The sequence below is a fragment of the Coturnix japonica genome, chromosome 4, assembly GCF_001577835.2.
Source record: "Coturnix japonica isolate 7356 chromosome 4, Coturnix japonica 2.1, whole genome shotgun sequence".
NCBI classification, from domain to species: domain Eukaryota; kingdom Metazoa; phylum Chordata; class Aves; order Galliformes; family Phasianidae; genus Coturnix; species Coturnix japonica.
This window is the reverse complement of record NC_029519.1, coordinates 74365212-74392607: the sequence shown is the minus strand read 5'-3', so window position 1 is coordinate 74392607 and position 27396 is coordinate 74365212. Positions and strand designations below refer to the sequence as shown.

The 27396-nt window shown below is 39.7% G+C and overlaps 1 protein-coding gene across 3 annotated transcripts in view; it reads left to right on the top strand.

Annotated features, from left to right (window-relative positions):
* DOK7 (docking protein 7) overlaps window positions 1-27396 on the top strand; it is a 52091-nt gene continuing 24695 nt past the window's right edge. The window contains exons 1-7 of one of the 3 annotated variants that reach the window (XM_015862941.2): window positions 6-236; window positions 387-432; window positions 2657-2902; window positions 6537-6737; window positions 14700-14819; window positions 21090-21197; window positions 22677-23551. In XM_015862941.2, the coding sequence (XP_015718427.1) occupies window positions 183-236; window positions 387-432; window positions 2657-2902; window positions 6537-6737; window positions 14700-14819; window positions 21090-21197; window positions 22677-23551 (1650 nt within the window). In that variant the 5' untranslated portion in view covers window positions 6-182. Of the gene's footprint in view, window positions 237-386; window positions 433-2656; window positions 2903-6536; window positions 6738-14699; window positions 14820-21089; window positions 21198-22676; window positions 23552-27396 lie in introns of all 3 variants that reach the window. The other 2 variants (XM_015862942.2, XM_015862943.2) reach the window with 2 other exon arrangements.

The following is a 27396-nucleotide window of genomic DNA, read 5'->3' as shown; positions in this document are numbered from 1 at the left end:
TCCGGCCTCTGAGCTGGCGGGGCGGGGGGCGCGGGGAGGGCCGGGCAGCGCTGGCCGATCGCCCGCCGAGCTCGCTGTGCCTCAACGGGGACCTACTAAAGCTATTTTGAAAGTGACCCCTCGGCCAGAGAGCGGGGAGGGAGCAGCGAGCCGGGCGCAGCTGTCCGGAATCATGACTGAAGATGACGGATTCCGTGGTGGTGGAGGGTCACGTCAAGTTGAGAGAAGGAAAAAAGGTCCGAGTTCCCCTGTGCCCTTTCGGTTCGGCCACGCGGCCGGCACGGGCTGGGGGTCTCCGACCGACGCCCCCTCCTCACGAGGGGAATAGAGCCCTCTCTTCCCTCTCCCGGCCCTGGCTAACCCTGTCTTTTTGCCTCTCCTTGCAGTGGAAGAATAGGTGGCTGGTGCTGCGCAAGCCCTCCCCGGTGGCAGGTAAGAGCGGAGCGGGGACCCTGTGCCTGGGAGCGGAGGGGGGAGAGAGACCGGCGGCCGCGGGGCCTTTCCTCCGCCTGCCGGGGGTGCGGGGCACAGGGAGAGGGAGAAAAGCTCTTTACGGGGCACCCCGTCGGGTGTGCTGTTTCAGGCAGTGACCCCTCGGCTGGAGGTTTCCACGAGCCGTCGTTGCTCTTTCCTCCTTTAAAATAACATTAATAATAACAACGAAAGAAATATCTATTTATTTTCTTTTTTGGGCTCAGCTGGCGGAGAGCCAGGCGGCCAGAAATAGAAAGAGGATATCGAAGGAGACCCCGCCGAAGCGTAACGAACGCCGAGAGTTTAGTTCCCGTTTCAAACGCTTGCTTTTAGAAATTACTTCTTCGGGGGGTGATTGGTGGCTGTGAAAGGCTGCCATTGTGAGCTCTGTGGTTATTTTTGTTCTGTGTTTTGACACGGAGCGTTTCAATTTAAAAATAAGATGTCATCTTGAATTAAAAACTTCAGTTCCACCGTTTGCAAGGGAGAACTGAAAATGTTATGAAGAGTTGATGTTTTAATGCTGGAGAAGGAAAAGGAGGCTTCATGTTTCCCAATATATATATATTTTTTTAACTTTTATTTTTAATGGGAAAACCATTTAGCCTCAAAAGTATTTATTCCTGGGGTAAGTTGTTGCCTATTTTCCAAACGTGGATCTACATTGCCTCTGAATTCATTACAGAGCCCTTTCTGGCTGGTAGAGTGGCTATATCTTGGTCTTTAGACCAATTTTTTGGTATGGGTTTTTACAGTTTAATGTTGATATTTTTGTTACTACATTTGTTAAACTTCTCTCCACGAACGGGCAACTCTAGATAGTACAAGTCACCATCCAGACATACAGGTATGGGCCTGGATGTCTAACCAAATATAAAAGGGAAAAATAGGGGAGTTCCAAAAGTAAACTTATAATGTTATTCCTCAAAAAATGCTGTTTTCATTCTACCAAACGTATGAAGATCTACCAGAAATTCCCCTCCCCCCAAAGATTTGCTTCACTCGCTCTGTATGCCATAGCAGTTCTTTCTTCAGATGCACAACTGCACAGCAGAAGTATCATAGTGGCAGCTGTTTTTGCTAACAGGTGCAAGAAAACAATTGGGACGGCATGTAGACGATTGGCGAGCAGGCTTTGGGTCTTTCAGTTGTTTTTTCAGCTCTTCGGAGCTTTCCCAGGCTGTTTCCCAGCTGAGTGTTGCAGGGCTCCTTGCCAGGTCTGATGCACCACACCCCAACATTCATGTAATGGTGCACAGGAGCTTCCTCCTGGTGGCATGCAGGGCAGCTACGGATGTGTACCATTAATTCAGGTTATAACCCAGTGATGTGCAATAGGAAGGGAACCTGGGTGACCATTAATTTGGGTTATAACCCAGTGATGTGCAATAGGAAGGGAACCTGGGTGAAAATGAATGCTCTTTTTGTTGTATGCAAAAGGTGGGAAAATGATGCTCCCTTTGTTTTTGTCTGAAACATGCTTTTCTTAGAGCACCGTGATGCTTGAGTCACATTCTTCCACTGCATGTTTACTGTCATAGTATTACTATATACTATACTATCTATATTATAACATGCTCAGGAAGGGGTTAAAGACAAATGGTGACATGTTTAAAAAGACATAAACAAATAGAGGTGTGGCACATAATGATTATTGAGCATGGCTACTGTGTAGCATTTCACTGGGAAACCTGAGCTGACACAATGTCTGGCAGTGCGGGCAGGCTGCTCACCATTTAGTAGTTGAGTAATCTGTTAACTACTGTAAGAATTTCGTTTGTGGTTCAGTATGTTCTCATGGAAATAAAGATGACAATAGCCTCGCGGTTCTTAGCACTTGTAATATGGATAGCAATCATACTCCAGCTTCTAACGCTCAAAATTAACGAGTCAATCCCTTCAAAACTTGGGAGACAATGCAAAAAAGAAATCAGTGTGTTTTTGCAAAGTAATTGGGAAGACTTTTTTTCTTGTCTTTGTATTTCTGAGCCCACAGATGACTGCTGAAATATGCCTGCTCCCTGAATGTGGACTGCAGCCTGTCTGGGTAGGGTGGGGGAAGGAAGCTGAGATCTAGTATTGGCTTGATCAGACTGATCTGCAGTTGTCTGAAGCACTTTTCTTAGTACTTTGCTTTGGTACAAACGTGTTGTGTTCTGTTCTGCCTCATCATCTCTGACAGTTTTGCTTCTTTTAGACTGTTTGCTCATGCTGGTGTACAAGGATAAATCTGAACGATCAAAAGGGCACAAGGAGAGAAGCAGCGTGACCTTAGAAGACATCTGTGGCTTGGATCCTGGGCTCTCCTATGAGGGCTTGAATCACACCCTTGCAATCATCTGTCTTTCTCAAGTTGTGATGCTAGGATTTGAGAACAAGGAAACAATGTATGCGTGGGATGTACGAATCCGCTACAGTTTGGGGGAAGGTAACCTTTGTCTTCTCATACTCCCTATTTTTTCCTATTCCTTTTTTTCCTTGTCAGGAAAAAAAATAAAGCCATGACTAAAATGCAGATTAAAGAGTATAGTTAGGGTAGAAGCTCACTTATATAAGTGAAGAGGCTGCTCTTCCCTTTATGCCTTAAAGCATTTGTCCCTTCTGGTAGGCTGTGAGTACAGTGTTGCCCAATATTGGTCCTTAATAAGGAAATCTCTCAACTTAGTTTTGCTTTGAAGCAAAGTGATTAGAGTTCTTCTGGTAATGCAATTTACTTGGGGATTTAGATGACAGGATTCAGAAAGAGCCTGAATTAAGAGAAGTAGGTCCCACATTAGAAGCTGGCTTGTTCAATCCCAATTTTCTGAGCTGTATGGTAGCGTACCAGGTGTTGCCCTTGATAATTCATAATGTTGCTGGAGTTCCCTTTCAGGAAGAGAAATCTCTCCATGAAATATAACCTTGGTTAAAGCCTTTCCAGCTATCTACTCGTATATCTTGGTTTTTTTTTTGTTTTTTTTTTTTTGGTTTTTTTTTTATTGGGTAGCAAAGTATATAGAGATGAAGGACTGATAATGTTGAAAATCCATAGTAGCTTTTATGTCTGTTTAGTTAAAACTGGGAAAGGAGGTAGGTGTGTGGAAGACACATTAGCTATCATAATCATTTATTACATATGCTTTGCCATCTGTTGTAGCTATGGACTCATTACTTTTCAGTATAGACATGCAAAGATGGTCTGAGAATTTTATGCCAATAAAATGCAGTGGTATAGGAATGGAGACACAGATTTATTACTTGGAGCTACCAGCCTTGCACAAGGGCAAAGGTTAGAGGGCATCCCTGAACAAGATAGGCAGATGTAGAGGGAGTAGTGAGTACGCTCTGACAGTGTGGTTGTTTTGTGTTTCACTTCTGTTTCTTTAATAGTGTATTGGGATCTCTCTCAGCATAGGTCTGTCCTTTAGGACAAATTAGAACTCATGTATGACAGCTGGAGGAGAATTTGTATTTGACAGAGTTGGTCTTGTTTTCATGATCTTGCATTGATTCAATGCTGGGATAAAGAGAATGTTTGGTTTTGATCTGAATGTGAGAGTTATGGTTGTGGTGGGAGGAAATTGAAAGGAAGTGAGGAATTTATTAAAGCTATGAATAAGGTAGGAATAGACTATGAGCTGAAGGTAGCCCTGGATTAGAGACAGATGGGGAGAGTGTGCGGGTGGAGGTGTAGAAATGAAGTGTAAGGGAACAGAATAGAATCTGGCCTGGGTAGATAGAAGGAAAAAAGAGGAGGCTATTATATAAACAGGAGTTGATGACTATTTGGTGTTTCCTTCTTAAAGACTAGTAAGGATGCCTTTGAGTGCATTGGAGATAATGTGGCTGGGTGCTGAAAATAGGCTGTGGGCAGATGACCTCAGAGTCTGGGAAGCAGGAAGAAAAAAATAACAAAGAGTGGAACAAGTTGATGCTGTTGAGTGAGGACCACAGGATGGGAAAGTTCACTGGGGATCCCAGTGCTTTCTTTCTGTTTTTGGAGGTCAGGTGAGTGTGATTTCTAGGACAGCTCAAGGGTATAAATCATTCAGAATTAGAGAAAGCAGTGGAATTGAGTGAGGTGTAGGCCATTTGTGAGAAGAGTGTGCTCAACTCCTCAGCTCATTCTGAGAAAGTTAGTATAGTACAGATCAGTGAGTAGCTATGGAGAAAAAAAGATTACCTAAAGGAAATAAAAACCTTAGCAGTATTTCTTGCTCATGATTCTAATTTTTGCCTTCCCCCATCCCAGCCAGAACAGTAGATGCCTGGAGAGGATTTTAGAAATTACAGATTACCAGAAAAGGAGAATACAGCAAAACCTTCATGTCCAGACCCGACTTTGCCTCTATTTTGGTTTTGTTCAAATTTGGGTATGCTGTTTTCTAACAATGTTCTGGAATCTGAATTGTAACTCTTAGATTTTGTCAGCTATGGTAACTTGTAACCCCTTGTGTTAGAGTGTTCTTTGTTCTCCGTTTATGAGGCAGAAAAGATGCTGATGTTTTCACTTCTTATAGTTTAAGCAGTGTCAAAGTATCTCTGACGTTAACTGTGCAGAGTTGTCTGAAAGATATTAAATATTTTTTACTGAATATTATTCATCAGGATGGTTTTACTATCTCTTTCATATTTTACATTATTATTAGGTTGTGTAAAGTAATTATTTGCCCAGAAGAGAACATTATGTGTCTATTGACTTGCTCCCTAGCAGTACTACTGTAAGTAGAGATGTGATTGCTTGAAGATCTATCTCTGGCTCCTTACACATCTCACTCAAATGACTTTGTGGCTAATTCTGCTGAAGCCTTAGGAAACTTTGCAAATGTACGTCATAGGTGAGGAGCTGACTTACAGCTAAGATGGAAACTAATATAGCAACTGTTTAAACAAGAAACAAGGCTCAGACTTGGTTGATATTCATGATGCTTGAAGGAGCATAGGCAAGAGATAGGGAAGAATAATGATAAGAAATGAGAGTACCTGGAAGTTACTCTGTAAATATCATAGGAAGGAAGCTGTTTGAATGATATTAAATGGATAACCAAAATGTATATTTACATATTTCATGATAAATGCTTCCTTGAAAGTACAACAGAAAATGTGACAGTCCTTATGCTTCTCTCTGCCAGGACAGATTTGTTGTGTGTGTGTATCTGGTTGCAAGATGAAAGAAACTGGAGGAGCAGTAGAGGTCAAAATAGTTTTTTGAGAAGTAGGCTCTTGCAAATTTAAATTGCTGCCTTTGAAATACTGTGAGATTTGACTCTTTGAAATACTCCCAGCTCTAGAGAAGATGGCCAGCCTAGAACAGCTACCACTGTAGGTAATGTCCCTTGTAATATAGGGGATACTGGAGTTGGGACTTAAACCTGAACTTCATCAACTTGAATGAGAGAGGTGTCTTTCCTTTTCCCCAGCTCTACTGGAGTTTAGACTGAGAAATATAAAGAGTTAACTGACATCTAAGAATGTACATTACCAATGAATCACTAATTTCCAAGTCAATTTATATATCAGGGCATCTAACGTCATCAGCTCACAGAAGAGTCACAAAGGTGGGAAAATGTAATTTTCCTCATTTTACTGTTAGGGAAGGCAACGTGTGGAAGGGAGTGATACAGATTATTAAAGGCTGCAAATGAGTCAGTGACAGACCTCTTGTTAGAACTTGCCTATTTCTTTGAGCCTTGACTTCTGGGCTCCTTGGGCATCGTGTTTTGTGTCAGTGTGCATGCAATTCAGAAAGGCTGGGAAAAGGCTATTTGGAGGGCACAGAAATCCCTGTATTGATGCAAGGATGGAAGGAGGCTGGATAACTGACTAATTTGATATGGGGTTTGTTCTGTAGGAGTTTGGATGGATTAATGTAGCATTAAGTTGTAGCATTACAACTTAATAACTTGAAACATTAGCTACTTAACATGGGGCTATCTGGGCTCTACCTAGAATCCCCATCCTAGCCTTGTGATGTGGGCAGGGGTCAGTCTACACACCACAGCTGTGCAGGATGACTTACGTAAGTTATGGTATGTTACTCATGCTTTCTATAGTAATGTTTTTTTTTCTTCCTTATTTGATAGTTCATAGATTTCAAGTTTTTGTAGCACCTGGCACTAAACTAGAGAGTGGGCCTGCTACGCTGCATTTCTGCAATGACATTCTCGTCCTTGCAAAAGACCTTCCTCCTAGTGTGATGGGACAATGGAAACTCTCAGATCTGCGTCGATACGGAGCTGTCCCAAATGGATTCATCTTTGAAGGGGGTACGAGGTGTGGCTTCTGTAAGTACAAATAGAACCTGTCTTCTAAAAGTCATTTGAAGCTGTTTGTGGAAATGTAAATTTTGTTGGTTTTGGTTGTCGTTGCCATGTGGCTCTCCAGAAGATGCTTATGGACCCAGAGCAAAAATAAGGTAATGAAGATTAAGGCCTGTGTCATGGAAGAGATGAAGCAAAATGGTTTAATGTTCAGATTATTAAGTTATGATTATTTCTGTTGTCTGCAGAAGGAAATGGATACTGAAGTAGAAGTAAGTCTCTCACTGTGTAAATGCCGCTAAATGCAATAAGAGGACTTATACATTTTAGGAACATTCATGCTGTAGGACCACAGGTTTCATGAGCTTAAAATCAAAGAAAACAAGCTGAAGCTAGTTTCTGTAGCCCAGAAGCTGAGGTACTCCTTAGTCACTCAGGCCAGATCTCTTGCTCTGATGTCATATTCAGGACTTTTCACTTTATCACTTTACCTAAGAGCTGAAAAGATGGTTAATGCAATCATCTACATCAATTGAAAACAATGAGTTTTAACTTTAGTAGCAGAATTTGCTGTATTGACAATCTGTGAGTGGAAATGGATGTGCTTATTGCCAAACTGGATATCAAGTTGTGTGACATTTGCATGCTAAAATGTGAAAATGATTGATTTCTTCAATTACCAGAGTAAAAAAGAAAAACAAAACAAGGTTTCCAAGTTGGTGGAAATCCCACAAACTCTAATAAATTGTGTCTGTTTTACTGTTGACTGTTTTATAATGAGAGTTCATTGGTTTGCCTGTTGAAAAGTACAGAGCTGAGTTATAAAGGTGGTAAGCATGGACTTGACATTTGTGCCCTCATTTCTGAATAAGGACACTGGACTGTGCTGCAGAACATTCTGGTTCAAATCCTTCACTGCTTAATTTAGGTGCTGGGGCTAAAGAGGTATTTTCATTGACTGAAGAAATGTGTTATAGGCACAGTCTGTAAGAAAACAAATGGTTGTAGTTAAGATTATTGTGTTTTGGTTAAGAAGTTGTGTGAAGCCTAGAGCAGGAGAGCTTGTTTCTTAGTAGTATAGTTCAGACTGCTGGCTACATAACTTGTTATAAGATATTGTATTTTTGTAGCTGAATGTATGCATTTCTGTGCAGGACTTGTATCCACTTTTTGTCTTCTTAACTGAAAATAGAAATCTTAAGCTATGCATTCAGAAAGCTTTTTCAGGGAAAAACTTGCCTAACTTCAAAGTGTGGTATCCTCTGTGCTTTAAGAACAGCTGTGCTTTCTGGGAAGTTTGTGTAGAATACCAGTTCTTGAAGTAATGAAATTTGAAATCATTTAACTGTGGAAAACTTGTATTTGAAAAGTATAGACAGCTGAAATAGTGAAAAAGTGATCTTTAAGTAATATTAGCAACAGACTGATAACTTGCGTGATAGGTACTATTCATGTAAGCAGGTGCCTCAAAGAAAGAAGATAGTAATTTCTTACTAACAAGGCCTTCAATTAATAGCTTGATTTTTGGAGTACATAGTTGATTGCAAATGGAGTATCTGTAGATTCCAAGCATGTATTTCATGCAGACGTACATTAGTGTATGGAAGGAAGTAACACTAATGACTATTCTCAAGTGGAAGTGAGTAGCAGAAAACAGTGATGGACATTAGGCTGTATATTCTCAAACCCAACTGAACAAAAACACCATAACAGTTGGATTTTTTCTCTTTCGTGCATGTTTTCACAGTGACTGTTATCACTGACTGTGTTTTTGGTGCATATTGCCTTGAGAACCCACTTATTAGATATACTACAATTTTGGAAAGAACATTGTGATAGGGTATAAAGGGTATTCAGCACTCAGCATCTGTGATTTTTATGATAATGTTGATGAAATTTGTGCTTATTTGTGCTGATTTTTCATGCAACTAGTCAGAAAATTACTGTTCCAGTGCATATTGGGGTAGTCAAACCACCTTAGACAGAGTGTGCACAGGGTAAGACTGGGTTTCTGAAATGTCAGGAAAGATGGAGGAGTTGTCTCTAGTATTCAGTATTTTGTTCCCTGGAAAGATTCCTTGAGGATATGAGTATAACTGATACTCCTTCAGCAACCTGCATGATTTTATGAGCTCTGTAGAGTAGAGAAGAAGCTGGTCTGCAGGAGGAGAGTAACAAGAAATTTGGCTGAGCCACCAGAACAAGAAATTTGATGGCTGGACTCTTGTCTGCTTGGAGGTGTCTTTACCATAGCTTCCTATGAAGTCTTGTAGAGCTTTGCTTTGAAGTGTGCAATATGTGCTCCTCTGTTGTACAGGTTACCCAGGTCTTGTGTTTGTCCATTTTACATTTGCTATCAGATGACTGCATGCATCCAGAAATGTGAGTCTAGCACTTCCACATAGGCTGCCTAAATTCTGGATATTCAGCAATAAGGTGCTTTAAGATATTGACATGAAGACTGGAGGTACATTTTGGTAGGATCAAGGTCAGCCCTAAATTTATGGATATCTTTTCTCTTCCTTGGTTTTATAATGAAATGGGGTGGATCTTTGTTATCAACTATGTACTATTTGTATATATATAATCAGATCTGAATATATTAGATTACTGTTATATCACCCTACAGTTCTATGCATTGCTCATGTTATGTTGTTAAAGATGTATGTTTTCCTAACTAGAAGCAGAGCAGTAAGTAATATGAGCTAGTTTTATGTGGCATCCAGGATGTTCAATAGCTTCCTCTCTATGGATGAGTACTCCATAACATCTGTGAGCAACTTCTTCCTGTAGTTTGGTGTATCACCTGCTACTCCCAGATTTCTGCTTTCTGCAAATTAGCTGGAGGTGTACTCTGTGCCACAATCCAGGTCAATGAGGATGATAAACATCACTGGCCCAAAATTTTATTCCACCATACTCCGGTAATGTTTGGCTGGACTTTGTGCTACTGATAATAACCACTTTAGCCAGTTTTCAGTCCACTTCTTTGTCTACTTGGTTAGTCTGCACTTAATCACTTTGTCAGTGGATATGTTATAGGAGATGGTGTTGAAAGCCTTCCTGGATTAGAAACAAAAGGCAACTACTGCTTCATTCAAGTTAGTCATTTTATTAGAGAAGACTATTAGTTTGTTTAGGCATTGCTTCCTTTTTGTAAATTCCATGCTGGTCATTGCCAGTGATCATCTTGTCCTTGATGTGTTTGGAAGTCTGGAAATGCTAGAGGATTATTTGTGTTATCATTTCTCCCATCTGTGGTTCCCTTGCCCTTCTTGAAGATCTATTTCCTTTCGTTACTTTTAAAAATTATTTTATTTTTTTTAATTTTTCCAGTCCTTTGCAGGAAAATAAGGAGGCCCATCAAGAGTGGTCTTGCAATGACGCTGACCAGCTCCCTCACCACCTGTCTAAATATTCCTCAGCCCACTCCTATCCACCTATGGAAAGTCTTCCTCGTTCCAGATTCCATACTGGTTTCAAGGGTCTGTGATTACTGACAGGGGAGTTGAATCATATCAGTAAAGACCAAAATGGAGAAGACTTTGAGTGTTGAAGCCTTCTGCATGTCCTTTGACACCAGGTCCACCACCAGTTCAGCAGTAGGCTGAAGTTTTCCCTTGTTTTCCTTGTTTTGCTGATACAGTTGTAGAAGCCCAGATTCAACTCTGCTAGAGACTGGCTTTTCTAATCCCATCCCTGTGTGCTTGGACAGTGTGTCTGTATTTCTCCTGCATCATCTTGGTCTCCCTAGTTCTTCTACCTGTGTGCTGCTTCTTTACGTTTGAATTTTACATGGAGTTCCACATAGGCTTTCCTGCCACCTCTGCTTGGCTTGAAACTGCAGAAGGTGATCCTTGAAAATGAGCCAGTTCTCCTGGATCTGTCTTCTCTCCAGGATCAGATACCCTGGGATGCTTCCAAGTAGTTTCCTGAACAGGCCAGAGTATGTATGCTCCTGCAGACTGATTCTTGGAAGTGGGAGTGAAGATGTTTTAGTCCCTCAGTAAGCATTCAGAAACAAAACCAAAACCAGAAACTTTTTTCTGAGTTGCCTAGCTATAGAAGACACTCTGAAACATCAGTAGGAAAGATGATGTGGTAGCTGTATTGCTCAGCATGTTTCTTTCAGTCGTCATGCCGTTATGAGAGTGGGAAACGTTGATTCCTGGCCTCCTGCACCCTTCAGGGCTTCAAATCTTTCTTTTCTTCCTACTGTGAAGTGCTTGTTGACAGCAGAAAGTAATGGGCTAGTTAGATAGCCCTCCATTTAGGTTCCTTAGTTGTTGCAGATCTTATGTGACTTGTTCTAGATTTGATGCAATTTCTGTATTCAAAGAACTTCAATTGTTGCTTGAATCTTATTTCTTCATTGCAGAAAACCTAGATATTCTACTTCGTAGGCCAGAACGCCAGTTGTGTAAATAATATGTGATATGAAATGTGAATGAATGATACAAGGGGGAAGCTGTAGTTGATGGATTTGCTATGGGACTTTGAAATACTTGAACTACTTATATTATGCTGGAGTTCTTCCCTTGGGTCCCCTCTTACCTTTGAGCTTATCCTAATTTCTGGGTGCTGCTTTTAACTAGTGGTGTATTCTGTGGTTTTCCACACTACTGCAAATCAAGAGTATTCCCCAGTAGCATGTGTCAGAATGGTAAAGGTGAAAAAATGAGATGTGTTTTCTTCCAAGGGAAACATTTCAGGTTTCATGAAGTTATTCTGCCTTTCGTTTTTCATACTTCGTTCTTCACTGATTAAAGAATAAAGAATCTGATTTCTGAGTGTATGTCAGCTGTTTCTGAAAGTTCAACACTGTTTGAATACTGAAGCTGACATGACTGTAATCCTTTAAAAAGGATCCAAATGTGCATTAGGCAGGAATGGGGTCTTGAGTCTTGTAGATCCTTTCATGTCTATGATCCTTTAAAATCTTCTCACAAGGTTTCCAAACTAACTTTTTGCTTTTATATCAGATTGTTATTCTGGCACTTTTCTTTGGCATAATGTTCTCTCTCTCTCTCTCTCTCTCTTTCTCTCTCTCCCTGATGCTTACCTCCACAATTAGCTATAGAACTTCTATGCACTGTCTCTTTTGCTAGGCTAAACAAGCCCATATATCTCGTCTTCCCTCTAAGAGCTCAGCAGTTGCTCATTTATGTACCTGGTTTTTGGTATGCATTAATCTTTTCTTTAGCTACAGATGCCCAGAATTAGAAAGTATTTTGGAAAGAGTCCCACTATATTTTTTGGCATTATGTTACTTTTTCTTTTGTTCTTAAGAAATGTGTTTCTTGATACATGGGAGAGCTGAGAAACTTAATTTGCCATAGGCTGCTTTCTTTTTTTGCTTCCTATCACCTGCATGTATGCATTCAAGGGGACAAGCTATGTATTTCTTTTGGCCTGCCACTGTTGGACACTCTTTTAATATAGAGTTTGAGCAATATCTCTCACCAAGCTTCTTACCCCATGAACAAAGAGAGAGCTCTTCAGTCTAGTTAACAGCCACATGGTATTACATTGATGTATACCACGTAATCCTGGGCTACCAAATGCCTGTGCACCAAATCTATTCCAGCACATGACTGAGATTTGCAATTTCTAGTTGGGAATGTATCACCTTTCTCAAGGAAGCAGGAAAGAAATGCAGTTGCTGGCTTTTATATATGTTTTTAAAACATAACTCAGTTGAACCTTACAATTCATTCATCTCTTCTGATGTATTTTGTAAGGACTCCTGAACTTTCATCATTGTCTAACATAACAAGACAGAAAACATTTCCCATAAAGCTGACCAGTGTTTATGGTGATTGCGTGAATAACAGGATCTACAAAGAAATATTTGATGGGAATGCATGTATGTTGGGTTTGTACCCATGGGCACATGTCCATAAGCTGTTTGCACAAGTTATATAAAAGCTTTCATGTTTGTTTTTTGGATTTCCAAATGTGGAATGATTTTTTTTTTTCACATAAATTATTCGTAAGTTAATTAGCCAAGTCACATGGAAGTAAATTTCAACAACTCTTTACTTCTTTGTTTCTATTGAAGTCACAGGCTAGTAGAGCCTGTTAGGAATTTAAGTAAACTACTTTTCAATAGTGATCAAATGCAAGTGGTCCAGATGTAACTTTTACGTACAGACACACTGAAGGTATCTTCTTTTCGTGAATGGCAGTGTGGATGTGCAGCCTTCTGCTGAATTACCAGGCTATAGTCCATTACTATGCTTGGCAATATTGATGTTCTCTGTTATCTCCATATCTTGATTGCTTATCACTCACGGCATGCGAAGGTCATTTTCAGAACCCTGCAGAGTTTTGTGCTGCTCTGCTTTCTCAAGAAAGGCACGTCCTTTGCCATCAGTGTGATTCTCAGCCTTTAAACATCAGGGACACCATTCTATACTGAGTGAGGGAAGGAGAAAATAACTAAGAGAAGAAGCTAAATTTCAAATACCTTCTGAATGCAAATTTTGCACCCAACTTCTTTTAATACAGCTGTCTCACTCTTTGGCATCTCCTGGAGAGGGAAAATGTGACAAGGCTGTATATGAGTCAGTACCTGAAACTTTTATACCTGTCAGATTGCATGATCACTATTGTAATCTCCTAGATGGTTTTTGATACTGAAGCCATTGCATGTTTATTAGCTGTGAGAAAATGTGGGATACAGTTGATCGATCAGTTAGATCCGAAGATGAACAAAGGTGAGGGTGTGACAAATCAAATTAGGAGATGGTTCAAACAGTGTAGTCTAACACAGATTTAAGCAGAGCAGACAGGGACTTCAATTTAACATAATCTGAGAGTGACAAAAGAGCATGGAGCAGAATATGCTTTCTCCTAAATGATCAGTTTACCACTTGCCAGCTGCAAGTGTTAAATACTTTTTGGAAAGGTCTTGCATATGTGTGGGATGTGATAGGGTTGCAAGCATTCTTATCAAGATCAGTGATGCTGCTTTAAGTAAAATTAACAATTATTCAACTCAGAATAAGCTAGAGAAATGTGCAGAAGTCAAGTTTATGTCCAGACTAAGGGCTCCTAGGAAAGCTATATATATAACTCTATTGGTGTGGTGGTCTGGTTTTGTAGTGTGCCTGGCTCTAGTGAACTGACAGCATTTCTTAAAAGGTCTATATACTAATTGTTCTACTAATTTCACTGGTTACATGGGATGGAGAGTATTTTGTATTTCAGTTCATTGAAAGGGCCAACTGTGCTTCTTTTCTGTTGCGAGAAGGACTTAGTATGAAAATTCTCAATTCAAATGTCACGTGGAACTTTTTTAGTTCTGTGTGTTGTCCCCATAGCAGTATATAGTGTGGCTCAGAACTTGTTTGTTTATTTAGTGATTCTCATTCTAATTTTGCTGGGGGCTATACTTAATGAATGGAAAGCAAAATATCAGAATAGAGTTAAGGGTAAAGATCTGATGACAGCCTGTGGAGTCATCTTACATTCTGTTTAATAATAGGTACATAGGGCTTAGTCTAGGCTGTTTAAACAAGTGGGAAAATTTATATTCTAATCTAACAATATAACCAAACCCTGATTGCTATAAGGGATATAAAAGGCTGTTCTTTGATAAAGTTTGGTAAAAGCAGATTTAACCTAGTTCATTTCAATGAAGGCACTTTCAGTAACCATGACACTTGCATAGCTAAGATTTAATCTGCAAAATTCTAGGGGTAAATGAGACAGCTGTTAAGCATATGGTTCACATTTTAGCATTGCTCTGACTGCCTGAGTTGCAGAAAACTAGCATAAACTATTAGTTATCTATTGAATTTGTATATTTTCCTGACTCAGTGTATATGCTGAACTCTTTTCTCCTTCTCTAGTGTATGTTTTGTTGCTTTCTTTTCATGGCTTGCAGTGTACACTCTTTTGATTGCTACAGTATTAATGGCTTCAACTAAATACATTTCTAATGTATCCAGGTGAAAAACACATGTATGTTCTTTCTTGCAGGGGCTGGTGTTTTCTTCCTTTCTTGTGCTGAAGGAGAGCAGATCAGCTTTCTGTTTGACTGTATCGTCCGCGGCATCTCCCCGACGAAAGGCCCTTTTGGTTTGCGTCCAGTGCTACCAGGTTAATATAGGAACTACAGAGTGACTGAGCAAAGTAGGAACTTGCCATGTCTAGCCCTTACTGCTCTGACTGTAAGAACAGCGTGCAGAAAGTGCAAAGTGGTTTCCATTCTAAAATGTTATCAGAACAGATTTATCCATTGAATGTACCCAGTTTCACCCTGCTGCTCTGGCTCATTCAGATTTCTGGTGATATTGCTCCCTTTGGCCTTCTCTTGTTTAATGGTACCAAAGTATGGCAATTGTAGACTTGTACAGTGCAACTTAGATCAATGTCTGAGTTAATATTTATAAAAGCTTAATTAGTTGAAAGTGGGAAAACTAACTGGGGTGTTTTGAATTCAACCCAAACATCTGGAAAACCTTGCCAACCTCAGAAGAAACTGTCAGGCCTCAGTTTCAGCTTTGCTGCTTGAGACTTTTTATTTTCTTGGTAAATATTGCATGTACTGTAATGTTAGAAAAGGAAATCAGAATCACAGTAAGCCACGCTGCCTTTTGACAGATTAAGAAATACCGTATTGAGTTAGAATGGTTGTCAGGGTAAGAGTGTGGAAATGAAAGTGTGGGAAGTTATCTGGGAACTGGCAATGGGATTTTAGTGGGAATAGAATCCAGGAATTGTGAAGAATGAGGAAGGGATGGTAGAAATGTTTTGAGTATCTGTTAAAGTGTTAGTTAACAGATATTTGGCAGAGTTTTATCACTGCTATAAGATGAAGGTAGTCAGTTTGGGAAGGAAACTTGGTGGAAAAGATTAGGTCTGGATGTGAAACATTTGAAACTGCAAGAAGTTTGCTGAGGTGCTCAGACATATGATTTAGCAGAGGGTTGTTAGAGTTAGGGTACTATGAGTTAGGCTGTGGTTGGACTTGATGATCTTTGAGGTCTTTTCCANAAATGAAATACAGCCTGAAACAACAGCTATCTTAAGAAGTCACAACTGAGTTGCCGTCCCTGGTGTGTTTAAGAGTCGTTTGGATGTGGTGCTCAGACATATGATTTAGTTGAGGGTTTTTAGAGTTAGGGTACTGGTTAGGCTGCGGTTGGACTTGATGATCTTCAGGGTCTTTTCTAACCTGGGTAATTCTATGATGATTCTATGAGGTAAACACAGTAGACATAAGGCTCAGTTTATTTCTTCTTTCCTGAAATTGTAACATAAAGGTAAACAAAGCAGCCAAAGAGCTCAGCAGGCAGCAACACCTCATTCTTGTGCCACAAACTGTGTTTGCATAAAGTTAAGAAGTTTGTTCAGCTCTGGTGTTCTCCTTTATTTTTTGTCCTGTACAGAAGCTTGTACAGACCTGTTTAAGGCGCATACACATGTACGATACCAGTGATTCATCCATAAACTAACTTTCCTTATCAAGTATGGTGTTACACAGAACACACTGTGTATTGCTTGAGAAGCTCAATTCTCTGCCAGCTGCATGCTGTATCTGGCAAGAGTATTGGAATTCAGGGAACCTTTTGAAATGGATATGTTAAATAAGTAAGTCACCTGTACACCCCAGATAGCTAGGTGAAAATTTCCAGACTGAGGATTCTATCAAAAAATATCAACAGAGAGTAACCCTTATTTATGGCATTGAGGAGTGCTATACAGCCTTAACTGTGCTTTAGATATGCAATATTCTGGTTTTGTATAACTTAATTTGCTTTAAAGCTTTCATAGGGAGAACCCTTCTCTCTGCAGGCTGCCATTTGAATTTGATTTCTTGCTTTTGACTGTAGCTTTCTAACTTAAGCAAGAATAACTGTTAAGTAGTTATTCAAGTTAAGTTTCTAACTTGACTTGAATAACTGTTAAGTAGTCCCAAGAAAGGAAGACAGGGAGGAAATGATGTGGTGTGGTGGGGGAAAAAAAGTCAGTGTTCTTGGGCTCCAATGCACGTGGTATGAATATAATTATGCAGTCAGTGTTCGCTTAGTTTTTCTTATAACATCGATTCATATCATTACTGCAACTTGCAAATGTGAGTGACTTTTTTCAGGTAGCAAAATCTAGCATGATCTCTACTAACTGACCCTCCTTCGAGCATCAGGTTGGATTGGAGAGTCTGCAGATTCTTTCCAACCTGAATTGTTCTGTGATTTCTTGGAAATATATACCAAATCAATGTGAATATTATCATGATAAAAACAACTCCATTATGCACACATACAAAATAAAATGGTAAGGAAAAAGAACATTTGCTGTTTTGAGCACCACCACAGAGCAGTAAATTTTATTTTGGGAGCCCTTTAATTTAACTAAACTGCACCAAAATACAGATGGTTTGTTAAAGGCTGCGTAATCAGGTCTCAAATTTAAGACATGACATTGAGTGGGAATAAAAAGGTGATGCACATATCTGTAGATGTTTTTAGGCAGTGTTATATCTTACTGAAGGCTTTAAAGGAGTGACAAGAAGTCTTTTGATGGCTTATTTTTCCTAGTTGAAAAATAGTTGTTCTAAGTGGTTACTTAGTCTTTTTTTCCCTCCCTTCCTTGGGAAGATATTTAGAAAACGAACAATAGAATTCTGTGTTCTTGTATTGACAGGAGTCTAGATATTGGTAGAATACTGAATCACTTATTGCATGGTTTGTAATCTATGCTAAATTTGCATGTGTATTATTTGAGAAATGTTTATTTATCAGGTATATGTTGAATTCCTTCTTTTCAATATTGAGGTTTATTTTGATCTCCAAACGTGAACCTAGTGAAAGCTGAACAGTTTATTAGTGATATCTTTTGTTACATGGCAGATCTGTACCCTGTAAATTTGACTAAGGCAGCCTAGTCTTGCAGGTTGGAATGACTCCAAGAGTAATGTCAATAGTCTTGATGATCTCTTTTAATTCTGGAAGCTTTTTCAGGCTGCTTTGTGACTGACTGGAGAATGTGCAGTGCTGCTTGCTGAGGATTTATCCGATGCTCTTTCTTTTTGTCGAAGCTTGATACACCTTTGACCACTGCAAGACAGCTCTGTGGCTGCCTTCAGCAGTATCTGTACCAAGTGGATCCTCCTCAAACTTTGAGGACACCTTTGCATTCCTCCAGACATCTTACAAGGTGTGGAGATGTTAGCATGAAGGTGAGGGTCCAGGCCTGATTTGCGAGTTTGACTACAGTTACAAAGGAAGAAAGAGCAGGCGTTGAGCATAACTTACATAACTTTGTTTACCAAAGTAATTAAATGGTGTTGCATTTTAAAGATGCATATGATCAAGATTATCTTGGGTAGCTGCTGATTCAACTTAATGTGGTACGTTCTTCCTGACAGGTGCTTTCCCCAAGAATCTCAGAGATTTAAGTTACGGTGACAATTTATTTGTGTATTACCAAATCTATTCTAAATCTCCCGCGATGAGCAGCTGATGTGGCTGTATTGAATAGCCACCAACGTAATGTAAAAATAAAATGTTCATCAGAGACATTTTTAGTCCAGCCAAATTTGATTTAATGCTTCTCCTTTGCCTCGAAGCAGTGGTTAGGAAAACTTCAGTAATTGCCTTAAAGATTTTACTTTATGGCAAGGAATCTATTTCTTGTTGAGAAATATGGTTGATAAAGCATTTTCTTAACTGAAGGACTTCAGTGAATCTAACTGCCTGGATTCCATGGGAGTAAATGATGTTATAGGATACATTTGTCCTGATTTTGTGAAATTAAGGTACCAAATTGCTATTAGAGTTTTTGGAAGTGCTGCAGGATGTTGTGTGGGCTGAAGCTGCTTGAACTTCCTTGGACAGCTGTCTCGGTACCCATCACATTGCTGCTGTCCTCCTGAGTTAGTAACATGACAAATTATTCCACAGTTATTTAGAGGCTTTGAAGTACAACTATTGACAAAAGAAGAAAACAGCTTGTTTACACCTTTCATTTTGTAAACTTTATTTATAGACTGATATGAAAGGAGGTTATAGATTATGCCTTCCAGTTAGGGCTGGTCTCTAAAATGTGGCTGCCAGTGACCTCAGTCACCTGTATCTTCTTGGGAATGCTTATTACCTGTGTTTACAACAGAAGTCTTGATTATTAGTTGAGGACTTCAAAGTTAAAGGTAGAACAAAGACTTCAGTAAACTGATGAACAATTGTTAATAACATCTATGACTTCTAAGTTCACATATAACTGGTAGGTTTGAAGCTGTTTCTCTAGAAGTCTCCTAGCGTGTACTGAAAAATCCGGCTTGTTTTCCACAAGACTGAGCAAAGAGAGGTCAGAGCACATAACTGTGAGCCCAATATTCAGATAGCAGTTTCTATCTCATGAGCAATGTGGCATCTACTTCTTCTTTGGTCAAATTTCTTCTCCCAGTGTATGATCAGACTCATTGAAGGGATGCTGTGCCTGGAGATTCCATGATGCTGGGTGAAACCTGTTGCCTTCAGTAGCTGTGCTTGAGCTGACAGGGAGGGTTGCTTCTAAAAGCAGTTGAACATTTGAGATTCAGAACTTGATAATTTACTTAATTTCCTCTCGTGTTTATCCCAGGCTGTTCTCTCAAGGGATAATGATTATTAAAAATCTTGCAGTTGCATATGTGAAAAATCTATGTGCATCAACAGTCAAATTTCTGAGGAAAGTGGAAGTATCTTTCCTACTGACAATTCTGCTGTTGTAAGGATTGGTGCCTGTTCTGTTTTGGATTGACTCATTTACTGGTCTGCTATGCCAACTTTCTTTTTAAAGGGGTCATAGAACTTTTTTGGACATATGAATATTTAACTACTTACAGTAGAGTAACTGGAGCAGAGGACATCTGAAAATAGATTCAAGCAGCAGCCTATAACAGTGTTTGCCAATGAGGTGATCCTTGCAGAGACCTGTCTGAGTTGCAGCATAGGTGCTGGTGGCCAAATCTTCTATCTGCCTTTGGCAGAGATCCACATGGAAGCACTGGGGGGGGTTTTGTTTGAGTAAGCAATTACGCAGGTTTGAACTAGTCAGTACTTAACATGAGGTGTATTGCAGGGGAAACAGGAATGGTAGCCTGAAGAAGTCGTCCTCTTTTCTGTTCTAAAAGTTAGATTTGGAGAGTGCCAGACACTGACATCAAATACTGCTGGAGCTGAAAGACACAGAGATCACAGGAACTTTGTGTAACAGGCATTGTAGCCCTGTCCCTGTCAGCATTTCCAATACATGCTGTTATAGCAAGACTGTGTGTATGCCTGGCTTGTTCTGCTAATCTTATCCAGACGATTGTAGATTGCTAAAGATGGGGAACTTTGTTATGTGCAGAAGAAAAATCAGCACAGTCACTTCTGCTACTGTGATGCACACCCACCTGTCCTGGGCCATTCAGAAAGTGAGAGTGGAGTCAAAGAGGAGAAATATGGCAGCTAGGTTCTCTCTCATAGTTAATAATGTAGGGACTCCTTTGGAGCTTCAGCTTGCTGTTTCCCTTGATTTTGAGCTTGCTTTGAATGCTGCATTGCTGACATCAAACTGAAGTCTTTTAAAAATGGAAAGACTTGGGCTGAAAATGGAAAGTTAGGAAAGTTTCTTCTCAATAAGAGTGGTGATGTATTGGAACAGGGGAGTGGTGGGGTCACCAGCCCTGAAGGCATTCAAGATAAGGGTAGATGTGGCACTGTGTGATGTGGTTTAGTGGACATCGTGGTGGTAGGTTGACAGTTGGGCTAGATGATCTTTAGAAGTCTTTTTCAACCTTAATGATTCTACAATTCTATTTTAGTAGTGCTTTCGTATTTCTATTTTATCTTGTATTGAATAGGAAGGCAGAGACCCTTCTGTGGTGCTTCACCTCTGACTTCTGCACTTAATGGCCTTCTAAACATCAAACTTGAAAGCAATGTTTTTCTAAACAGCTGATCTGGATCAATTATAAGGCTATCAAATAGTTTATTATAACTGTGACTTTATTATGATTTTTATGTTTGTAGGATGAAACAATTGTAGTCTTTCTTGATGAAATTCCTAGTGAGTTCAGTGAAGTCAGGACACATTTATTAGCCTTAAGCTCTTCTAGACCTGCTAATTATTCCTGTAGCTATTGCCTCTAGTGCTGTGCTTGCAGGGCTTGTGGTACACTCTATAGATTCTAGGTATGATTTCAGAAGTCACGGACACTTAAGATTATGACTGTGTTGCATTTCTTCAGGATTCTCTATTTGATGGAAGGATGTGCCAGACATTTCCTTCTCCTGTAATACAGAAATAGAATATCTAACATAAAAATGCTTTTTAATTTCTATTTATCTATTTTTTCCACATCTTTTCTTTTGATTTATTTATTTTATGTTCCTTTTACAGATCCAACTACAAATCCAGCATACTCAGAAGAAAGATTGGCTCATGAAGCTTTGCAATTAGAGAAGCGCTTGAGCTTGCTGTCCCATACAAGTCGCCAGGGCAGCGGAGGTAAGAAATTCCTTTGATTAAATATAGGCAGTATTTCTTTCTTTACTAGGCTGTAGCAATGAGCCATCTATACGTAAATATAAGATGATGAGCTTAAAAGAAAAATAATAAACCAATGGTCAACATTTTTCATTTAGGGTCTTCATCTCCATGGCTGCTTCAGTCACTGCTGAGTAATGTGGTTTGTGACTTAATGCCACTGACCCTTGTGGAGGTCTCTCTTACATAATTGCTACCAGACTGATGTAATATGATAAACAAAAGCACGCCTGTTTTGTTGTTGTTTCTTTTTTTTGTTTAAATCCAGTCTTTGTGCTCAGATATGTGGCTGAACTTCGTGATCATTCTCTGCTTGAGATGTTCTTGAATCTATGGCGCTCTTTTCCTTACAAGGAACAAGGAATGACATTGACATTAATGTTTCTGTAATTCACGTCTTCTGTCTAGATGGCAGCGTAATTTCATCCCCAGAGCTGCAGTTGTGTAGGGGGTCACAAGCTAGTGTCAAGCAGTGGGCACTAGGGGAAGAGAGAGGATTAAATTTCAGAGGATAAATGTTGCTATTTTCTGTTAGTATAAAACAAGAATTGCTCCACAGAGGGCAGGAAAATTGTTCTCAACTTTTCCCATTGCAATTGATAAGAGAAGTAGTTTAGTAGCACCTGGAGCTTATATCTTGATTTGCAGTGGATCCTTCCCTTATCTAACCCGTCTGGCAACTTATTGCTCAAGGTTTAAAATTAATGAGAATTAATGCCTAAAAAATTATCCTATTGCTGTCTAAATAAAGTAGTTTTAGTTGAGAGTGAAGAAAATAACTTTATGGAGCTGGTAGAGGAGAGCATAGTGTGTATGTTTCTCATAAAAACACGAGGATGTTTTAATCAGTGTATAATGTTTTTCTTCCATATTCTGTTTTGGATTGCTGTAGATACTGTAAAGGTCCTCCTTGCAAGTACATTGAAGAAAAAATATCTTGCAATGCGTACATAAGTTAATCACAACAGATCTTTTTTTCTATGTAGATATGTACATGTAGTAGCATTCTCACTTTTGTTTGTGGCTGTGCTATATTATTGTCTTGTCGTATGGACAGTATGGAGAAATACAGCATAGAAGACAGCGGAGTCTCAAGTTTGATTTTATTGTTCTGTGTCTTATGTGCATTTGAGTGTCATTCAGATAAGATTTAAATAGAGAAAAAAACACATCTAAAACAGGGAGAGCTGGGTGTATAAGCTCTAAAAATGTAGCCCTGAATGCAGTACACTCCACAGTGTAGTAGGGTTATGTTACAATAATATCTGCCTGTTATTTTTCCATCAGGAATAGGAATAATTGCAGGGATTACGGCGTTCCACCAGAAGATCCCTCTGTGAAGCGAGTGGAATATCAGGGTTCTTTCTGTGTGTGCTTGCCTTGCTTCCAGTTCATGTGTTGTGTTTTAAACATGGGCTGATCTCTCTTCTTCTTTTCTAGGAGATGATCGAAGTCTTTCAAGCTCATCTTCAGACACCAGCCACTCAGATGTTAGTGTCGGGAGCAGGTTGACGATTTGGCCTGAACAGTCTTCAGCCAGCACTTCTCAAGAGAGTCATGGACTGGCAGCTGCAAAGGGCATTCATCTTGGGGAAGAAAAAATCCATCCAGAAGGGGCACGTGGCATCACTAAACCACCTCCAAAGCCCCTCCGATCCAGACAGCTACAAGAGATAGGCCGTCAGAGTTCATCTGACAGTGGAATAGCTACTGGTAGTCACTCTTCTTACTCTGGAAGCTTCTCTTCCTATGCTGGGAGCTTGGACATCTGCCATGGCGATGAGTTTGGATCATTGCTTAGCCTGCCATTGAACTTTCCTTCGGATCAGAATTTATGTACTTGTCCTCACAGTGAGCCTCAGAGAGGTGTGGGATCAGAGTATCAGGTTCCCAGCTCTCTCAGACATATTTATGATATACCCAGGAGTTTGTTACAGGCAGCTGCTAAAGATGTGCAACCCAAGAGCGCAGATTCCACGCTACCCAAGGACCAGGCTCTGCCTCCTCATGGTGCTAGTGATCCAAAACTGCTACTTCCACACTTAGAAGCACAGAGGGCACCAGAGCACAGCCAGGACAGAGGGAGGCCGTCATCCTTACTCCCAGAAAGCACCAAAGACTCGAGTAATGAGGCGTGTGTGGATTTTGTTTCGAGGTGGTCAGACTCAAAACCACCAGGACAGGTGTCAGACTCCAAAAGTAGTGAGTTAGTGCCACCTAGTGGAGCCTCAGCTGACCCCTATGACACATGTAGCCCCCACCTTGGGATGACAAGAGCTCTTTTTTCAGCTTGTCCAATCTGTGGTGGACTAAAGGTAAATACCTAACGCTGAGCAGATGCTAACAAGCCTTACTTGATATAGCATGATTAATTTAAAGTGGTGTAACTTACAAGTCACGTTATTGCCTTCATGATTTTAATAGGTAATTCTATTTGTAACGCTTATGTTCAAGTTGAGAGGCTTTGTACATTATTTCCTCAAAATCTGTGTCTGATCAAGAGCACAGTTGAATAATATAGCCCCTCAATCACTGCTTTTAAATTGACCAATTCTTTGAGTGTATGTGAATAGCTTGCAGTGACAGAGATAGAAATCACAAAGGCATGTGAGAGGGCTGAATTTGTCCTGAAATAATGACTTGGTATGGTGAACACTGACCTGTCTTGCTGCTGGTATTTCAAAAGACAGTAGGTTGAGGCCATGTGGTCTTCTTTGGGATGGCTGTAGTACATATATATTTTTTCCCAATGTTATCCTCTATTGTTGTAATTTGTGAGCATGTATTGCACAAGAAGAAGGCAAATTGGTGAAGCTTCTTACTAGGATAGATAGTCTGGTTAGCATAGCAATCCAAGACAAATCACCTAGTTTATTAGCATATTACTGACCACTGAGAGATGCTTTAGGGGAAGTATACAAAAATCTATTACTGATACACGAACTTTCCCTATATTTATAGGGAAAGTTATTCTTGATCACTGGTCACAGAAGACGTGGAGATTCATATCTAAACACGTTCGTCAGTATCTATAACTATGACTTTATTCCCTCTAGATTTCTTTCTGAACCCTGTTGAATTCTTGGATTTTTATTGCAGTCAGTTTTCTACAAGGCATGGAGGAAATATTTGTTTTCATCTATTCTGGAGGATACTTTAGTTTTGGTAAACAAAATGAAGGCAAAACTGTTGGTGAGCTGTTGAAATGATGGTAAGGTCAGAGATTGTGCTCAGACTCAGGGCATGTGGATTCAGCAGAGACTTTGTATGAAGAATTAAATACTGTGGTTGACTGGTGTATTTCTTTAATTCAGCATGTGGGATTATATAAATCACTGCTATGAAAAGGACTTGAGCATGTAGGAAGTTATAAAAGAAATTAAAAGACTTGAAGGGCAGTTTTCTTCTTGTGGTGTGTTATGCATTTGCATCATTAGCTGTGTTTGTGTCTGAAAACAAGAAAATCCTTTGTGCCTGAGGTGCTTGTGTAGCATCTGTCTCAGCAGTGTGAAAGTAACTTGGATGTTACCCTGTACTTGTGGCATTTAGGAGGCAGGAAGATGCTCGAATAGCAGGATAAGGTTGTGTCTGTGTTCACTGTTAGGATCAGCATTCTTCTAAGGCCATCTTTGCATGCCCTCATTTTGAAAGCTTGACTGGATGCAAGGGCTGAGAACAGTTTCTGCTGATGGCTTTTTGCGTCTGCTGTCTGAGTCAAAAAGGAGTTGGAAAGAATGCATGAAACTGATTCCTAGAAGGTCTCTGCTCTGAGAAGAGTAGGCCCCAAGATGGCTTTGTTGTAGGCAGGGGAGAATTAGTTAGCATGGAGTGAGCTGACATGGTCTGAATCTTTGTGAGTGATCTCAGTTGTCACTTTAGACATGGATATATCGAAACTTGCTCTGGATGTCAGTGGCAGACGGGCATTTAAATGTCAGAATATTTAAAGGCAAAATTGTGCTGCTCCTTCTTTAACTGCCTGTTCACTTCTGTGTCAAACTCAGCCAGATCTTTTATTTTTATATATATTTAAACGTGTGTATATGTATAAAAAGATACCTATTTATTTTTTCTTGTGAAGAACTGACAGGTTTCATATTGATTCTAGTTACCTATTAACATTAATTGGTAAGAATGTCAGGAATAGTCCCTATTTAAGCAAATTTAGTAACAGAGAGACATTGATACAACACTCTTACCAACTTTTTTTTTTCTTTAATAGTGTTTTCACATGATGTGCATGCTTGCTTGTTTTTTTCTTTTCCCTTACCTGTACCTGGCTGGAAGTATATGGGAAAGAGCTTTTGTTAAAGGGGATGATTTGACTTGTTTTCACTTTGGAAAGAAAAAATAACTTTTAGATATATTGTCAAAATCAGTTATTTTTTCAGTATTTAATGGATGCTTTGACCGGCTTTTCTCATGCTGAATCCAGTGAAAGCACAAATCCATGTGATCTAACTAAAAAATAGTTGTGGTTTCTCATGCTTTGAAAGGAATGAATTTGAGTTAGGGCCAAGAGGAGCTTGTTTATGACTGAATGAGGCACCTGGTATCACACTGACTCAAATTCATGTTTAGAAGGTTTTACTGGGCCAGTGTTTAGAGTGCCTTTGCAATTTCAAATTAAGCTGTTAATTAAATTGTGGTGATGTTTTTTAAATGCCTTCTGTTTAAAGTGAGTGAATGGAAGGAAGCCTACAGCACAAATAAAGCAGGTATGGCTTTGATTTTTGCCCTGGATGTAAACTACGGCAAATGAAGGTTAGATTTGGGCATGTCATCTTTGTGTTGGAGGTGAGTGGAGCTCTATGAAGAGCTGGAGGCAGGATGCAGAGTGAAAATGTGCATATTTGGAAGTGGTGGTAGCATTGGTGATGGGGGCTGTTTAGATCAGGAAGCACCTGCTGCACTAGTGGCAAAGTTGATGATGAACATAGAGGGATTTGAACAAAGGAGAAAGAAGTCTTTCTGTTTCACTGTGGATGAAGAAGCACAAGCATGAATGAAACTACTAAATTTTGCTTTTTTATTTACATATTGTATTTCATAATATGCGTTGGGGGTTAATAAGCAAATATATAGGGTGTTTTGCTTTCTGCTGTATATTACTGTAGTGTGCACGTGATGTCCCTCTTTATAACCTTAGCAGGGTGTGCAATTTTTGCCTAGGTGTTTTCAGTGCTACAGATTAATGCCAAGATGAAATCTGTGTGTGTTTTAAGAGTATTTTAAGCTCAGAATGTTGGATTGTTGTGGGATTTCTAAGTAAGCTACCGAGCTTTATTATTAGACTTATTCAATTTTCAGCTACTTAGCTGATATTAATTTGAGGAATAGCATTATACTGTACAGTTGTTGCTCTGTAACTTCATTTGATGCTGTAGTTTGAGAAACTGTCAACACTTTTTATAGGGTGTCTTTTTTTTTACACCACCACTGTTTGTACGTTTTCTTAGAAGAAATAAAATTCTTTTCCAACTGGCTTTGTTCTTTTCCATCTGACAAGTTCTGCTTTTCTTTTTTCTTTGCTTTTTGTCCCCTGACCTTCACCTTCTTGCCATATGAATTAATATGGAATTGTTACGGCTATCTCTTCATACTGCTCAGTGTTGTGCTCAAATTGCTGTTGACAGCTCAAAACGTGCCTTTCAGTAGAAACTACCTTTATATATTCCTGCCTTACTCTAAACTCATATTTAACAGAACTCGTAGTTCCATTAGTACAGACTTAGTTACAGCTTCAGTAGTTAATCTGCCACGATAGAGGAAAAAGGAAAGCATCTCTTTGTATGCATCTGCTATTATCAATATATTATGCACTGATATTCAGCCACCTATTTTAGCTGATCATTTAAAAATGCCAAACAATCCTTGGAGAGACAGTTGTCCTAGATTAGGAGGAGATCTACCAACATCCTCTGTGATGTATTTTTATGGTTCCACAGTAACTGTGCCTTAAACTTCAAAGCACCCAACATGTTGGTAGTAAGCAGAAACACAGGAATGATGTGATCACTGTGTGTAGAAGAACTTAGGGACTTTGGTAGGTAGCAGATCTACAGCTCTGAATGGCTGAAATCTCCCTACACAGCACAGGGATGTCTGACATGATGCCCTGGGGGGACGTGGATTGCTGCTTACATGGGATGCTGCTTTG